At 40.7% G+C, this 18,744-nt stretch overlaps 1 protein-coding gene across 2 annotated transcripts in view; it reads right to left on the bottom strand.

Annotated features, from left to right (window-relative positions):
* Window positions 1-206: 206 nt before the first annotated feature.
* The window catches only part of lhfpl4a (LHFPL tetraspan subfamily member 4a), a 49,723-nt gene continuing 31,185 nt past the window's right edge, over window positions 207-18,744 (bottom strand). The window contains exons 2-5 of one of the 2 annotated variants that reach the window (XM_068712672.1): window positions 10,109-10,345; window positions 8,201-8,217; window positions 5,650-5,682; window positions 207-2,404 (exon numbers count right to left, since the gene is read on the bottom strand). In XM_068712672.1, coding sequence (XP_068568773.1) covers window positions 2,351-2,404; window positions 5,650-5,682; window positions 8,201-8,217; window positions 10,109-10,345 — 341 coding nt within the window. In that variant the 3' untranslated portion in view covers window positions 207-2,350. The remainder of the gene's footprint in view (window positions 2,405-5,649; window positions 5,683-8,200; window positions 8,218-10,108; window positions 10,346-18,744) is intronic. The other variant, XM_068712673.1, reaches the window with a different exon arrangement.

The raw sequence follows: 18,744 nt of genomic DNA on the forward strand, positions 1-18,744 counted from the left end.
ATATATATATATTTAAAATATTGTGCTCATTCTACAAAATGCCATGAGACCAGACCAGTCAGTTGAGAGAGATCTGTATTAGAAACTTAAGACCTGAGAAACTCTTCTGAATCCTGCTATATATATATATATATATATATATATATATATATATATATATATATATATATATATATATATATATATATATATATATATACCCTCAGACCTTTTTTATTGAAGCTTTATGTGCAGGCAGATACTGGACCATGTGAAATCCAGCCCACTGCACTCGTTCAGGTATTTGTGATCCAAGACAATAATAAAGATTTGATTTGTTGATCTCTCAAGATTGGTAAATGACAAGGAATACAGATTTTGCGATGATTAAGAAATGTGAGTAGTTGTGCTATCTATTGATACTAATGTGAGCTAGCAAATTTCTCCAAATTGCAAGAAAAGTACTTGCTTCGCAGTAAAGTCGATCTGAGAACACCAGAAAACTGATCAAATGTTAAATGTTCAGTTTTATGTTCAGTTTAAACTTAACCTCAGCATTGCTTTTCATTGTGCGCTTTGCCTTCATGTTGGTGAAGAGTGTGGGAAAGCTGTAGAAACAAAGTGTCTGCAAATATGTTGTTCGTGTCGATCAGAATTTAGTGAACTACTTTATTAAAAAAAAGATTTATTGAAAAGAAACAAAAATGAATTATGTAATGCCACACCCAAACCTGTCTGTCGTCATTTCAACTCAATCCCCGATCTTAATCTAACCAAGTAGTTTTTTTGCCTAAATGCAATCAAACATTTCAAACGTCCTTATTTTAACGATCTTTTCCTAAACCTAACCAAACACTGCAGGGGCCTGCACAGGCGCACTGACTGCTGTTGCTGAACCTTGACACTGACACTGACATAATAACTTTTTGTAAGATATCATCAGAGCCGTTGCACAGGGACATATTGACTAGCAATATTAGCATTACAGCGGGCAGTGCAATACTGTGACGAACAACGTGGCACGAGCAGTGCAAGATCCTTCTTTTTCGGCTGTAATAGCTATGACCTTTAGCCACGAAGCTACCAAGCGAGTGCAGGCATGACAAAATGTTGTCCCGTGTCCACCTGCTTGGTGCCAGCATGAAACTACAGGTTTGGGTAATTCTCGCTTGTTTTTCAGACTTTGCATTCAATTGTGCATTCCATTCAAAATGAACACGTCAAATTGAAACGTGTGTATTTCAAAGCACCTGTCAGACTCCATAGAAAAAGACCTGTGTTGATTCAGAGCAGGGAGCAGCGGCACAGTGCGTGATGTCTGTTCGTCTTGAAAGTCTCTGTCTGGGTCTGTCCTCTCCACATGGAGGCTCAGCTGTGTGTGCTCTTCAGCTGGCGGGCCTGGACAGTACAGCAGACTGCCGGAGTCTTGAGCCGGGCTGAATCCTCGTCTTTGCAAGCCTGAGATGAATGCAGCACGCAGGGCCTTACCTGGTGACCGACGTCAGAACTAAAGCAGAACTGCACACGACCAGGAAAAGTACTTAAGGAAAAAAACTAAGAAAAACCAGATTGTATTGAACTTATGAATGAAACAGCTGAGGACGTGTCTTTCTCAGTGTCATGTGGAGCGAAGGATGACGGGTGGACACAGTGCAACACACACCTTTTTTTTTTATCACGACTTGACAATGAAACAGGTTTTACTATTCCACAGCTCACAGGGATGTCTCATGTTCGATGCTTCAACATGTATCCTTTTACCCTGTTTACATAGAAACATCTCATTTACATACACGTTATATTTTTTGTAGTTCTTGGGATCAGACTTATACAAAGAGCAGTGGAAAATTGGCCTGAAAAAGACTTCCGAAAATGATTCTGTGTCTCTACAAAATCATCTTTTCTCTTATTGTTTTGTCAGAAGTAGCACCTGTGTGCTTTCACATACGCACTTTATAATGTTGCTTTTAAAGCTGGAAATAGGTATTTTTTTCCCCACTCAATAAAAATATGTATATTTTCATAGAATACCAACTGCACATCGTGATTATCAATAACGTCATAACCTTTCTTATAACAATGTTATGAGACAGAAACTCTGTGTGTTCTGAATGATTTCATCCCAGAGTTTGATAAAGCTGATCGTCACACTTCTTCTCAGGATGTATTCCTCTTCCAACACACTGAGTTTGCCTCAGGTGATCCAACTTCGTTCAGCTATTTTACAAACTGTTGGAGTTTGGCCTCTGAGCCCATGATCGAGGGTTTAACCTGAAAAGATTTGGAGAGAAGAGGAGGAGCAGGAGCTGGAGGGAGGGAGGGAGCTGGAGGGAGGGAGGGAGCTGGAAGAGGAGGAGAGGATGTTTGGTTCTCAGTGGAACCGCTGGACTCCAAATCTTGGATCCCTGCTGTCCCGGATTTCAATCTGGAGGAGGAACAGAGAAGAGAAGAGAGACAGCGTCAGGACAGCTGCAGCAACATCTTAGCCGAGAGAAACGAACAGAAGAAATGTGCCTGATTGGGGGAGAGAGAGAGATGACAGGGGGATACAGGAGGAAAGGTCCGGGACGCATTCATGTGCTTTACACTGAACCGTACGCTCCCTTTTGGGTTAGTTTGGTTAGCTTTGTGATTTGGTTTTACTTTAGGGTTTGTTTGTTATTCTGGCCAGGGCCTCTTAAGCTTCCACATTATTTTTCCATAAAAAAATGAATTAACAATTTTTAATTGTATTCACATGTCCTTTTATAATGTTCTTTTGTAATTTGTTTAACTATGTTTTATGTAAAGCGCTTAGAATTGCCTCGTTGGTGAAATGTTCTAATAAATAAACTTGCCTTGCCATTAAAAGGTTAAACGACTAAACTTGACTCCCCCCCAGTCCAACAAAGTCACTGCACTGTAACTTCCAAAAATTACAGTATAGGTTAAGAAATACATTTATATACTTATCTGTGGGCTGGCCTGGATCCACCCACTTAGCACTTAGTCCAATCAGAAAGTTACATTTTTTTGCTGGACCATCCAGTGAACAGCAATGAGAAGCTGTTTCAATTGTTGGACTATGAATAAAAAAACTTCCATCATGCCCAGGATTACAATTCCCTTGTTCAGACACACAGGTCTGACTGACACAGGTGTTCTGCATTAAGGCCAATCAAGTGATGCTGCATTCACTTGCCACCTGTTCTTGCCTTGAAGAAGGTCTCTCCCCCCGAAAGCTTGCTTTATAAGTATAGATCAAGATACAAAATAAATTAAAAATCATCGCAAAACAAAGCAGTTGACTTAAGTTTGTCACCAAAAGACGTCATGAGGAACAGGAGGAAGAGAATTACCCTCAAGTGAGACGTTGTTAATGTTCATATTGTTGGTGCCTAACGTTACCTCTGATGATGATGTTTCAGGCTTGTATGATTAAACTGTGGTGCATTCAGGCAAGTATAGTCGTATGCACCTATTTTGGTCAACATATGCGTTTCAGAACCTATTAAGTATCCTATGATGGGTCTTGGATGGACTAAGCTTACTCACTGTGATTATACGTGACATCATGGCTCCTCAGATCATTCGAGGTACTTGAAAGTCATGTGACATTTGTTTCAAGCTGCGTTAATCAATATTCGACCACTAAGAGGCAGAAAAACACCAAAACAAAGATCCTCAGATCCCCATCACTGCCTTACACAGTCGTTGTGGCCGACAAGATTTGCCCACTTTCACATCCAGCTGTCACAGAGCAACATCATTGTTCAATGGGAGCCATGGTTTCTGGTCATGTGATAGCCAATATGCACCAACTCCAACTCCTGAGAAAGTGTCTTTTGCTTGCCAGGTACTCGACATCTGATTCAATATTAATATAAAAAATAGTGATAAATGCATGTCTCTGATTATTTGAGTTCAGCTATGTCATCCCAATGTATCGCTCTGGAACCACTAAAAGAGGTTTGACTTGCACCAGCCACGTTATCACATCATCATCAGCACGTGTAGTTTGCTGATGATTTTTGGATGGTCTCCTCTGCGCTTAATCTCCTTTCTATGTCTGCTGCTCTGCTCCATTTGGCTGCAGATGGAAGTGGGAGAGGCGACAGAAGGGCTCTGACATATGAGTCAGTGTGATCCGGCGAGATGGAAAACAAACATAAAGAAACATACTAATGTAAGGAGCTTGAAAGGTCACACCTTTAATACATTTTCTCCCACATTTTCCAGACAACTTTTGATGCTGTATTATCCCAGAAATCTAAATTATATATTAAGAATTCAATAAGACATAAAAATATAGTAAAATAAATAATTGTATTAATGCCTTTTCCTCTAATAGATAAACACTCTTGATGCCAATGGGAACTATTCAGGCCTTTCAATAACGAGGTCATAACTAGGACCATTTCACTTAACCTTTAGCTCAGTTAACCAAGCAGCAATGTGATTTTCAACCCTAACCCTCCATTACAACCCCAGTCAGGATGAACCTGTCGTTGGGCCGGGTGGAGGGATGGGGCTGATGATGGTGTCATGTGGAGCAGGATAATAATAGCTGTAGCACTTTCAGATGGTTCATCCTCCAAGGAATACAAGTTAATGAAAATCAGATTTGCCAAAAGTCAATGGGTGAAGAGGGGGGAGAGAAGTTGGGATGGGATTGGAGGATTAGGGTGGAGATTATGATTATATTATTAATATCACCACAGACAATAATCAATACACTTCTCAGACTGAAAAGGGCAATACAGCCGAGGATACCACCTGGAACATACCTACTGTTTATACTGCGTGTGTTTGAGGCTCTAAAACTTTTGCTACCAGCAAAGTTTCAAATGTCAAAAGTTAAGCACAACGTTCAAAACTTTCATTTTTACCAATAAGGCAGATGCATCAGTCCACGACACTGTATGCTCAGCAAACACTCCCAACGACATAATATGTAATCAACTGTATAGATGGAGAGGAAACACAAGCAATACATTTTTTCCAAGATCCTCTATCCCTAACCCACATATCTCGCATCTCAGAGAATTAGCATAATGAAGATATTTGGCAATATCATCTTAACCCCCCCTCCCCTATTTTTAAAATGTAATGCAGTAAGGTTTACACAGTTTTAACATCCTACTTTTTTCTTTCTAACAATATTTTTTACTTGAGTACAACATTTTTGTATTCTTTACACGTCTGCCGTATTGCCTATTGCAATTTCCTCCGAGCTGCCTGCCAATGCTCTCTGATGTTAGTGAATGAAGGGTTGTCATAAGTTGCCCGATGTGCTTTGTGCGTGTCTTTAAGCAAGTTGTGGATGGTGTCTGAGTTCTCGTTCCTGCTCTTATGGCCGATGGATTGGGCTGCTGATATAGGTTCACTGTTCCACAATGTTTTCTGAGCTCAGTTCAGCTCATTAACATTGGAAACCAATATTACATTTTTCGCCATCAGTAGCATAAAACACATCAACATCTTCTATTACAAGGGAGTAAATCCGACACATAGACGAGGTAAGGAGAGGTACATTGGGGTTCACAGTGCATTGCCCTTTGAAAGGCAGGGGGGAGGACAACCAACAGCTTCACACAAAGAGGTAACTGATCCAAGCGCATGCAAGGGTGACATGCTGCAGAGCTGGATCGACACATCATATCGACTAATGGGAAAACTGGTTGGTCTTACTCCGTCCATTCGTAGAGAGGAGCCAAGATGGAGCTAAAGGGAGGAAACAGTTTTTCAAAATAAGATCACCACGGTTTATTTATTTTCAATAACGTCTGTTTAAAGGAAGTTGACATAGCGCATCTGCTATTTTAAGCAACACACAGTGTGTCACACCTCGATTGGTACAAGTGGGAATAACCTCCCTCAATGTCTAGATCAGAATCAAACTAGCAAACTCAAAATCAAAAGCCAATTTGAATGAAATCCAGGCTATGACCATGCCTGTTAAAGGTGGGGAAAAATGGTAAAAAAGGCTTCCACCAAGGATGTAATATGAAAAAGATTCACAGTGAAAGTTGCTTTCTGAGAGCATATGTGGCACACCCAAAAATGTGACCACATTGATGTTCATTTATGATTTAATTTGTCAGTTTATTTTGAATTATTTAATATGTTAACATGTTATTTAATTATTAAATGTAATTAGAACATATGGACCATACAGAGGGACAGTTAAGAATTGCAGCGCATCAGGAGGAACTGTTGACACCGGAGCAGTTGCGTGCAGGTTACTTTAGGGTGTGACTCCCGCGCATTCCTCAGATGTACTCTGGAGAAAGAACTGACTGCCTCTTGTCTTCATTTCAGCTGAACATTACCTGTGTCCTACAGGATATTCATTTTGTTGCTGTGGTACCATTCCTGGGACCCGTAACACATACACCGAAAATGGTTAGTTTACAGTAATCAGTCTACAGTAATGTTTAAGCTTTAGGCCCTCTCTGGCTGACTTCCTGCCGACTCACACGAAAATAATTTACTGATACAGCTGCTGGACACTTCCTACCCGAATGGATCCAATGGCGGTTCTATTTTTTGTTCTTTATTGGAGTTTATATATAGGCCTTTATATTATTCTGTAGCTTCTCAGTGCTGTTCCTTATGTATTTAAATCCAAACATATTGACCAAACTGCGTCAAAATGCTACTTTTCCAAGCCCTTATAAAAATCATTTTCTCCACGTAACCTGATGCAAGTCTCTGCATGATGATGCTGCTACATATACAGTAGCCTATATACACATCTTCATAGTCAGTGTATTACATACAGTAACTTCGATGGCGGTCTGCACACTCCCAGTTTGGAGAGGCAGACTGGATTACCGGCACGGGTGCTAATGCGTACTGCTGTGGACGCCACGTTAGTTTGGATCTGAAAAGTCACACAATAACACAAACAAACAAACCGACCCATGCAGTGGTAGACCAGCAACTCCTGCGTTCTGTGAGGTTAAATGACTGTTTATGTCATTGGAGTTTTGTGGCTTTGAAAGACAAAATATCCAAACTAGCACAGCAGTTATTCCCAAACTTGGCACAGCTAACGTTGACTCAGCTGGCACTAGCGTTCACATTATTAGCTTACTTTAGGAATCAACGTCACTGCTTTTTGCTGTCCGCTGAGGTGGTGCTCCATTTGAAAAAAACTCAGAAAATAATTTTTTAATTCTGTTTTGTCTTGGGAGAAATTACTAAAACAATAATTACATGTGAATGTCTTGATTGTCTTTTTCTAAATATCTTTTGTATGTACATAACATAACTTTATATGTATTATTTTCTTTGAGCAATGACAAACTTTGGCTTTCCAGCTCCCAATCTACTTACAAAAAAATACATGCAGAATAACAGCAAAATATATATATATTTTTTAAAACCTCACAATATATATATATATATATATATATATATATATATATATATATATTTATTCTGAGACGCGAGAGTAAGCAGACAAACATTGAGGCACATTAAGAGAACTTCTTGTAAAATACGGGGCGGTAGAGATGGTTTTCTTCGTCCTCTGGTCTTTTAACTGTTTACATTTCATGCACCGCGGCACCCGGCTGCTCATGTCACATTTGTGTTTGTGGGAGTTTATCTTTGTACATCAGCTTGGCTTGTAATTAGGAAGTTTGTCCTCTCTTCCTTTGATGCTGACGTACACACAAAGCTGGAGGGCCTGGTGAACGCAGCAAACACACTCCTCAGCGAAAGGCCTTCCTCGACTTGATGTCTCCTCTCCTCTCGCAGTAGGCCTTGCTCCTTTGGGAAAGCATTGCGCCCGAGGACATTTCCTACAACATGCCACCACCTTTTGTTTTCCCGCTAATTCCTTCTCTTCTTCCACCCATCTGCTTCAGCGCAGCCATTTTAGCCTTCTCCCCGAATGGGATGTATCACTTCACCCTCTAATGGTCTCTAATGTGACCAAATATCATCTGTCTCATGAGGAGTTGTGTAAGATATCTGACCTGACACCAGGTCGCTTTAGCTGAGGGGAGGCTGCACTCACTGTGATATTTTTAATGGCAAAAGTTGGCAGTTGCATGCAGCATTTTCGCTGCCATGTGATGGACTGAGACACATTAACACTCTCCTTACATGATAACAGAAAATATACTGTGAAATGAATGTTCACATACACACTGTGCCATGCATCACCACACACAGACCATTCACAGCCATGACACCACACACTCAAAGCACAACATCAATGTGAACTTACCCGTGACACAGCAAAATCTATAAAAAGGACAACAAGAGTAAGATTAATCATTTATTTTTACCTGGAAGGTGGATTTCATTTTATTCACTATAAAGGCTACAGTTCACACATAAACTATATATAGTGCTACAGTGGTCCCTCAGTAGTTCTCTTCTCCACCAAAACCCTTTCCATTTACCAACCAAGACGCCCAAGGGTGGAGGAAAGTGAAAACGTTTTTCTCCCACTAAAGATGATTATACTGCATTTACAACTAAAACAAACAAAGCCACAATAACTAGTAATAATTGTATTGCATTATATTGGCTGCATGAATATAGTCACATTTGTTCAATCCATTCTTGCTCCCAACTCATCGAATACTGTGGCTGGTTTGTGGCACTTGGTGTCTGATACTGACGCCCCATACAGACACCCTTCAGTGTCTGTATGAGACGCACCAGACTTTCAACTAACTCCAATGATAAACTATTACTAGAGCAACTGACATAGTATAAAGAACAAAACGTCTGCCTAGGAATAGGGGAGATCCTCATATTTCGCTTACCGAAATGTACAATGACACCTCTAACGTTAACGTAGTGAAACATTGGATGGATTCAGACAACAAAACTACTTGGATAAGGTTAGAAAAAAGATTATAGTGCGTGATAAAAATAGTAAAGTAACAACACAACCTGACAACACACGATCACATTGCTCTGACCAAATGTAGAAACGTTCACATTCAACCTATCCGTGGTTTGCAGAAACGTACAAACAACAAATGGTAACATTTTGTCCTGGTGACTGGGCTGTCGATTGATTTTCTATAACTAAATCCACACACTCAGAGGTTTATTTCTCTTAAGGCAGCTCAACACAATCATCACCTTCTCTGATGACATCTCACATCACGACACCGGTCATACACAAACAAAAACTTCGACCAACAACTTCTGTAATACACCAGCTATAAATAATCACACAGCAGAAGAATACATTGTATTCATGCTAAAATTATGTTTTTAAAATCCTGCATGCTTGTAAAATAATCTAGATTAAAGTGTCTGCGTAGATCACACCAAGATGCGGTTCCAAAAACTTTAAAAACACTTCTAGGAATTACAATAAATACGTTAGGTACATTATTTTAATTATAAGGAGGCAGTGTTAAATGGCAGAAAATACATAAAGTGTGCCAATAATCCATTCTGCCGACGACAAACTAACAAATTGTAATGCAGCATGACTTACTGAAGTTGACATTTTGAAAGAAGTTGAATTTGCATGCATATATAAAATATCACCATAATTAATTGCTGTTGGTCGTTTGAATTAATTTTTTCCTTGCAGCAAAAGAAAAACAGCCCAAAGACATTATGACATGCAGAGGCCACAGCCGCCATTAACATATAATATATTAGAATGTACAAAACTACTCGCTTAGTTTAGTTGTAGGCATTAAATATGCAAGTTACATAAAAATCGAAGGTAGAATAAATCAACGTTGACTTGAATTCACACAGGAGATGAACAGCTGGCGACTTGATGAAAGTCTGAGTTTGTTTGCTTGTGATGTGACCGTTCAACATTGGCTGGTCAAAAACCCTGTAACTCCATTTGAGCTAATTTTTGTTAAAATAATAATAAGAATCTGACTTTAAATAAAGACACAATACCACCTTTGATGACACAATGTTTAATTAGTTTAAAAACAAATTAATTATATTACTGTTTGTTTTGTTTTTCTCAAAAGGTACGAGGTTTCCGCCTGCCAGCACCGCTCTCATTGTCGACTAGACTGAATGCATGACAGCATTTACAATGCACAGTGTACCGTTTTCTAACCACTAAACACATTTTTTTTGCCTTTCATGTCCATTTCTGTCCCCTGTAATTTGACTAAAAGTGCTTTCCACGTCTCACCCTTGTTGTCAGCCTTCAGCTCCTCCTGCAGGAAGTCGCTCTGCCGGTTGCCGAGCACGAAGGCCAGGAAGGAGAGGATGAGGGCGTCCAAGATGCCGATGATGGCCAGGATGTAGGCCCAGCGCACCGAGCATTTGCCCAGGGCGTACCTCCCGGTGTCCTCCCCGCACATGTCCCGGATCACCTCCGAGTCCCAGCCGTTTGGGAAGACCATACAGCCGATCACCAGACACACAGCTGGAGCACAGAGAAGGAAGTATGGAGGAGCGAACAGTAAGTAGAAAGATTGATGAATGTTTGAAGACAGTGGCGTGGTCACACACAGAGCAGTGCAATGGTATTTGGTTTGATTAATGCAGTGTGAGTAATATCGTGCAGAGCGATGGGTCAAGGTGACGGTGTTATGTTCCATTGAAAAGAGAAAATCAATACGGGAGGAGGGTCGAGGTGTAAAACAGAGCAAGACGGAAAGTCATGGCAGTGAAACAGGAAGGTGAGGCAGGTGGGGGGAGAAAACAGGTTGAGGTGTAAAACAGCAGGCGGGTAGAGGGTGAATAAAAGTGAGAGAAAAGAGGGGAGGCAGGGGAGAGAACACAGAATATTATTTTTCCATTTCGCTCAGGGTTGTAAGGGTTAGTCCTCATCGCTCAATCTCTTCCCCTCTCTTACCGTCCCTCCATTCATCAGAACAGCGTTTGAACCACAGACTGTATAAGAAGTGTACGTCGTCGTCGTGACGTCACTCATTGGCTTAATGCCTCGAGTTCGATATTTTGGCCTCCGCCAATCTTGTTTTTTTGCAATCAGAAAACAAAAGTGACCATATTTGGACTGCAGTCGCCGACTCTGGTAATCACAAAGTAGCCACTTTATGGAAGACTTGAATCTAGAGATTGAGACCATAAACTCATGTTTACAATGTTTACTAAGTAGAGTCATTTTCTCATAGACTTCTGTACAACCAGAGGAGTCGCCCCCTGATGGTCAGGGGAGAGAATGCAGGTTTTAAGGCACTTTAAACATCGGCTTCACTTCTCAGAACTAGAGGTTGCCGTCTGATTTGAACTGAGAAAGAAAGAGAGATAGAAACGAAGGAAAGAGAGAGAGAGAGAGGGTGAAAGGAGAGGAATAATGTACAGCAACAAGGCTACCACTGATAGAGCAGAGACACATCAAACTCAGCCGCTGTCATACTATTTATGTGTTCAGCATTTTGGGAAAATCTCCTGGATAATCTAACGATCCTATAGGTTTATGTTATGACCACCAGATTTCATTATTTCTATTTAAATCATGTTTTTTTGTCATCTCGGCAAGGAGGACTGGTTTAAATACTCAACTCTGTCTCCTAAAATTCACGTCCCCAAACAAACTATACTGCATTCTCAATTACGTTTTGAGGGTAACGTATTTTCTCCCAGATTACGGTCGCAGTTTTATCCATGTGGTTAATGTTGTGAAATGAAACGAAACAAAACAAAAACATGACAAAACCGCTTGGTTAGGTTTAGTAAAAGTTCATGGTTTGGCTTAAAATAAGTGTTTGTTTTTTAATTTAAATTATGTAAATCAAATTTTAAAAAGTTAACGTAATCCGTAATCCTTGTATCCATGTAACAGAATTTTAAATTCAGCGAATATTTCTTTCTGAAATGCTCTCTGAGAGTCATAGTAATTGTCCCGCAACATTTTTATGTACACAAGGCACAGTGGGGCATGTTTATTAGGGCCCGAGCACCGACGAAGTCGGGCGAAGGCCCTACTGTAATTCAAAGAATTATTATTAGGGCCCGAGCCACCGACAACGTCGTGCCAGCGAAGGCCCTATTGAAATTGTATGGGGTATTATTAGGGCCCGAGCCACCGACAACGTCGGGCCAGCGAAGGCCCTATTGAAATTTGAATGTTTTTAGGGCCCGAGCACCGACGAAGTCGGGCGAAGGCCCTATTGTAATTCAAAGAATTATTAGGGCCCGAGCCTCCGACAACGTCGGGCCAGCGAAGGCCCTATTGAAATTGTATGGGTTATTATTATTAGGGCCCGAGCCACCGACAACGTCGGGCCAGCGAAGGCCCTATTGAAATTGTATTGGTTATTATTAGGGCCCGAGCCACCGACAACGTTGGGCCAGCGAAGGCCCTATTGAGTTTCTAAGAGGTTTTATTAGGGCCTGAGCCACCGACAACGTCGGGCCAGCAAAGGCCCTATTGAAATTGTATGGGTTATTATTAGGGCCCGAGCCACCGACAACGTCGGGCCAGCGAAGGCCCTATTGAGTTTCTAAGGGGTTTTATTAGGGCCCGAGCCACCGACAACGTCGGGCCAGCGAAGGCCCTATTGAGATTGTATGGGGTATTATTATTATTAGGGCCCGAGCCATCGACAACGTCGGGCCAGCAAAGGCCCTATTGAAATTCTATGGGGTATTATTATTATTATTAGGGCCCGAGCCACCGACAACGTCGGGCCAGCGAAGGCCCTATTGAAATTCTATGGGGTATTATTATTATTAGGGCCCGAGCAACCGACAACGTCGGGCCAGCGAAGGCCCTATTGAAATTCTATGGGGTATTATTAGGGCCCGAGCCACCGACAACGTCGGGCCAGCGAAGGCCCTATTGAAATTCTATGGGGTATTATTAGGGCCCGAGCACCGACGTAGTCGGAGCGGAGGACCTATTGTTATTCTAATGTTTTTAGGGCCCGAGCACCGACGTAGTCGGAGCGGAGGACCTATTGTTATTCTAATGTTTTTTATTATTATTATTAGGGCCCGAGCACCGACGTAGTCGGAGCGGAGGACCTATTGTTATTCTAATGTTTTTTATTATTATTATTATTATTATTATTAGGGCCCGAGCACCGACGTAGTCGGAGCGGAGGACCTATTGTTATTCTAATGTTTTTTATTCTTATTATTATTATTATTATTATTATTATTAGGGCCCGAGCACCGACATAGTCGGAGCGGAGGACCTATAGTTATTCTAATGTTTTTTATTATTATTATTATTATTATCGTACCAGTTTCATCGCAAAAAGGAGGTGCTTGGGATACTGGGAATCTTTTGAAATTTGGCACAAAATTCAATCGTGGTGAAAATTCCAGTATTATTGGGGTGTCCAGCTGCGGCATGACATTTTGGCTCGATAGCGCCCCCTACAGAGTAGCCCCAACTTTGGGTTTCACCTAGCTGTATGAAATTTGGTAGGTATGTGGAACGTGATGGGACGTACAAAAAAGTCAAAAGGAGGCATATCCTAAACCAAACAGGAAGTCAGCCATGTTGAATTTTATGACGTTTTTGGACCGTTTCAAGGCGCCGTACTTTAACGAACTCCTCCTAGAGATTAAACCCGATTGCCTTCAGTTTTGGTCAGTATGCTCTTGAGACCTTGGCAGTGAAACGATACTCAAAGATCAAAAAGTTATCGAACTATGTGTCCGTGGCGTGGCGGCAAAAAAACACCATTCGCCATGAAACAGGAAGTTGTTGTAACTTGGCTGTACATTGCCTAATCTGCTCCAAATTTCTCCGATATTATAACATCCTGACCCTGAACACATGTATATGAGAATTTAGAATCATAGTAATAGCGCCACCTAGTGGCAACTGGAAGTTGTACGTTTTGTACTTTGACATCCTGCTCCTCACAGATTATTCCGATCCCTCTAAAGTTTTGTCAGAACAGCCTTAAGATGTTGATAATGCTTCATTGTGAAGATCGTAAGAAGTTGTCGAAGGGCAGCGACGTGGCGGCTCGGCGAACTTCGATCCTTCGCCATGAACGAATAAACTGATGTAACTCGACTCTGCATCATCAGATCTTTACCAGATTTCACAGGTTTGATTAGACTCCAGGCCTGAAGACGTCTGCAGGCCAATTTTGAATCATAGTCATAGCGCCACCTACTGGCAACAATAAGTTAAAGTCTTTATACTTTGGCTTATTTCTCTTAGTTAGAAAATCAGATCAACATCAAATTTGTTCCACACAAATGTAAGAAGTTCATAATGCCAGTTCTCTAAGCTTTTGATGTTTCGTCGAACGCCGTTGCCGTGGTAACGCAGTCTTCGCCGTGAAAAACGATGGTCATTTGGAGAGGTTAAAAAAGCTCGAAACACAAGCAAACTTCACACACAGATCACAAAGCCAAAATTTAGTCATATAATATGATTTTATTCAATCAGAGTGTTAAATCGGCTCAATAGCGCCCCCTACAAAATTTCGACGAAGCAGCCCTCGCAGTACGTTTCACATAGATTAACAAAATTTGGTAGGCACATGTATCACATGTGGACTTAAATAAAAGTCTCTTGGGGCCATGCCCTAAACCCAACCGGAAGTCAGCCATTTTGAATTTAGTCTGAATTTCTAGTGTCGTTTTTGCAATTTCCAGGCGCTCTACTTTAACAAACTCCTCCCAGGGAATTAATCAGATCAACTTAGAATTTGGTCAGAACAATCTAAAGACCTTTGCGACTAAAAGTTACTCAAAGCTTGTTGTTTCGTGAAATGCCGTTGCCGTGGCGACGCATTCCTCACCATGAAAAACAAAGGTGTTTTTGAGGGGCTAAAAATACTCAAAACAAAATCAAACTTGTCACACACATTTAAAATCCTGAATGTAGTTATCTGATGTGATTTTAATGCTTCAGAGTGGCAACTCGGATCGATAGCGCCCCCTACAATATTTCAACGATGCAGCCCTCGCAGTACGTTTCACCTAGATGTATAACATTTGGTAAGCAGATGTATCACATGTGGATTTAAAAAAAAGTCTTAGGGGTCCATGCTCTAAACCCAACCGGAAGTCAGCCATTTCTAATTTTGTATGAATTTCTCGTGTATTTTTCCCATTTGCAGGTGCTGTACTACAAACTAGTCCTAGGTAATTAATCAGATCAGCTTAGAATTTGGTCAGAACAATCTAAAGACCTTTGTGATTAAAAGTTTAGAATTCATCAAACATGGACTTGGTGTAGCGGCCATTTTACATGGTTCGCCATCATCCATCAAGCTGTTGTAACTCAACTGTACTTTGTCAAAACTGTCCCAAAGTTGACATGTTTGATTACTGTCATGATTTTAGGACATCTGCATGCCAATATTAACTCATAGTCATAGCGCCACCTACTGGCAACCACGGACGTAAGCAGGATTCTATAATTACAGTGGCCCAAACACTGAACTCAATAAAAGGGTTTGTGGACACACCATGAGAAAAAGACTTCTCTGATCTAAATATGTGCAAACTAAGATGCTTGGAGAGCAAAAGTTAGACAACAGTGGTTCTCAAACCATGTCAGTGGGCATTAGTATAAATGATCTGTCCAGAGCTTCTACATGAGAATCAGGTTAAATGTTACAATGAATGCTTCACACTACAATCTAAAGTTACAGAAGAGCTTAAAATGAAAACAGTGTCAAATTAAAGTGTTCAAGTAAAAACAAATGACACTGCTGTTCTGTTAACTTTCATGTAAGTCCAAATACAATCAGTAGGACACTGCAGGGAGTTGAACTCCATCCCAGTAACCTGACAGTCTGTTATGTTACAAATACTGAAGCACATTCACACGTTCATTTTCTTAATGATCTTAACAGGCTTACATTTATGATTGTATCGGAGGTACACTCAAAACATTTGAGGCTTAAGACCTGGCAACATGGTCTTGCTATGCTGCTGGTCGACGCAGGAAATATCATCTAACTTGTGCATGCAGTGTATGATGGTCACAGAAATGCATTGCCGCATCAACCAGAGTCCTGCCAGTACCCTCGACGTGTGTGACGTTGCGAAGGCCTGATCAATGCTGCTTGCAGCTTTAATTTATTATTAGGGCCCGAGCACCGACGTAGTCGGAGCGGAGGACTTATTGTTATTCTAATGTTTTTTATTATTATTATTATTATTATTATTATTATTATTATTATCGTACCAGTTTCATCGCAAAAAGGAGGTGCTTGGGATACTTTGAATCTTTTGAAATTTGGCACAAAATTCAATCGTGGTGAAAATTCCAGTATTATTGGGGTGTCCAGCTGCGGCATGACATTTTGGATCGATAGCGCCCCCTACAGAGTAGCCCCAACTTTGGGTTTCACCTAGCTGTATGAAATTTGGTAGGTATGTGGAACGTGATGGGACGTACAAAAAAGTCAAAAGGAGGCATATCCTAAACCAAACAGGAAGTCGGCCATTTTGAATTTTATGACGTTTTTGGACCGTTTCAAGGCGCCGTACTTTAACGAACTCCTCCTAGAGATTAAACCCGATTGCCTTCAGATTTGGTCAGTATGCTCTTGAGACCTTGGCAGTGAAACGATACTCAAAGATCAAAAAGTTATCGAACTATGTGTCCGTGGCGTGGCGGCAAAAAAACACCATTCGCCATGAAACAGGAAGTTGTTGTAACTCGGCTGTACATTGACTAATCTGCTCCAAATTTCTCAGATGTCATAACATCCTGACCCTGAACACATGTATATGACAATTTAGAATCATAGTAATAGCGCCACCTAGTGGCAACAGGAAGTCATAGGTTGTGTACTTTGACACCCTACTGCTCACAGATTTATCGGATCCCTCTCAAATTTTGTCACAAAAGCCTTAAGACCTTGATAATGCTTCATTGTGAAAATTGTAGAAAGTTGTCGAAGCGTGGCGACGTGGCGGCTCTGCGAATTTCGATCCTTCGCCGTGAACAAATAAACTGATGTAACTCGACTCTGCATCATCAGACCTTTACCAGATTTCCCATGTTTGATGAGTCTGTGGTCCTGAAGACAGCTACAGAACAATTTTGTATTATAGTCATAGCGCCATCTACTGGTAACAGGAAGTAAAAGTCTCCATACTTTGGCATGTTTCTCTTAGTAGATAAATCTGATGAACATCAAATTAGTTCCACACAAATATAAGAAGTTCATAATGCCAGTTCATGAAGCTTTTGATGTTTCGTCAAACGCCGTTGCCGTGGCGACGCAGTCTTCACCGTGAAAAACGAAGATGCTTTTGAGGGGCTAAAAATGCTTGAAACATAAGCAAACTTGGCACACAGATTTAAAGCCAAAAGTTTAGTTACATGTTATGGTTCTATTGCTCTAGAGTGGAGAGTCGGCTCAATAGCGCCCCCTACAATATTTCGACAAAGCAGCCCTCGCAGTACATTAGACCTAGATGTATGAAATTTGGTAGGAATATGTATCACATGTGGACTTAAATAAAAGTCTCTTGGGGCCATGCCCTAAACCCAACCGGAAGTCAGCCATTTTGAATTTTGTATGAATTTCTAGTGTCGTTTTTTCAATTTCCAGGCGCTCTACTTTAACGAACTCCTCCTAGGGAATTAATCAAATCAACTTCAAATTTGGTCAGTACAATCTAAAGATCTTTGTGATGAAAAGTTACTCAAAGGTTGTTGTTTCGTGAAAGGCCGTTGCCGTGGCGACGCATTCTTCGCCACGAAAAACAAAAGTGTTTTTGAGGGGCTAAAAATGCTCAAAACGTAACCAAACTTGTCAAACACATTTAAAATCTTGAATGTAGTTATCTGATGTGATTTTAATGCTTCAGAGTGGCAAGTTGGCTCGATAGCGCCCCCTACAAATTTTTGACGATGCAGCCCTCGCAGTACGTTTCACCTAGCTGTATAAAATTTGGTAAGCAGATGTATCACATGTAGACTTAACAAAAAGTCTTAGGGGTTCATGCTCTAAACCCAACCGGAAGTCAGCCATTTTGAATTTTGTATGAATTTCTCCTGTTTTTTTCCATTTCCATGTGCTGTACTACGAACTCCTCCTAGGGAATTAATCCGATCAACTTAGAATTTGGTCAGAACAATCTAAAGACCGTAGTGATTAAAAGTTACTAAAAGCTTGAGGTTTCATCAAACAACATGGACTTGGTGTAGCGGCCATTTTATATGGTTCGCCATCATCCACCAAGCTGTTGTAACTCAACTGTACTTTGACAAAACTGTCCCAAACTTGACATGCTTGATTACCGTCATGATTTTATGACTTTTGCATGCCAATATTAACTCATAGTCATAGCACCACCTACTGGCAACCACAGAAGTAAGCAGGATTCTTTAATTACAGCAGCCCAAACACTGAATTTATTTAAAGGGTTCGTGGGCACACCATGAGAAAAAGACTTCTCTGATCTAAATATGTTCAAACTAAGATGCATGGAGAGCAAAAGTTAAACAGTGGTTCTCAAACCATGTCAGTGGGCATTAGTATAAATGATCTGTCCAGAGCTTCTACATGAAAATCACGTTAAATGTTACAATGAATGCTTCACACTACAATCTAAAGTTATAGAAGAGCTTAAAATGAAAACAGTGTTAAATTAAAGTGTTAAAGTAAAAGCAAATGACAATACTGTCCTGTTAACTTTCATGTAAGTTCAAATACAATCAGCAGGACACTGCAAGGAGTTGAACCCCATCCCAGTAAACTGACGGTCTGTTATTTTATAAACACTGAAACACATTCACACATATTAATTTTCTTAATGATCTTAACAGGCTTACATTTATGATTGTATCGGAGGTACACTCAAAACATTTGAGGCTTAAGACCTGGCAACATGATCTTGCTACGCTGCTGGTTGAGGCAG

The sequence above is a fragment of the Cebidichthys violaceus genome, unplaced genomic scaffold, assembly GCF_023349555.1.
Source record: "Cebidichthys violaceus isolate CVI_PGR_0920_01 unplaced genomic scaffold, fCebVio1.0.p SCAF_17, whole genome shotgun sequence".
Classification (NCBI taxonomy): Eukaryota; Metazoa; Chordata; class Actinopteri; order Perciformes; family Stichaeidae; genus Cebidichthys; species Cebidichthys violaceus.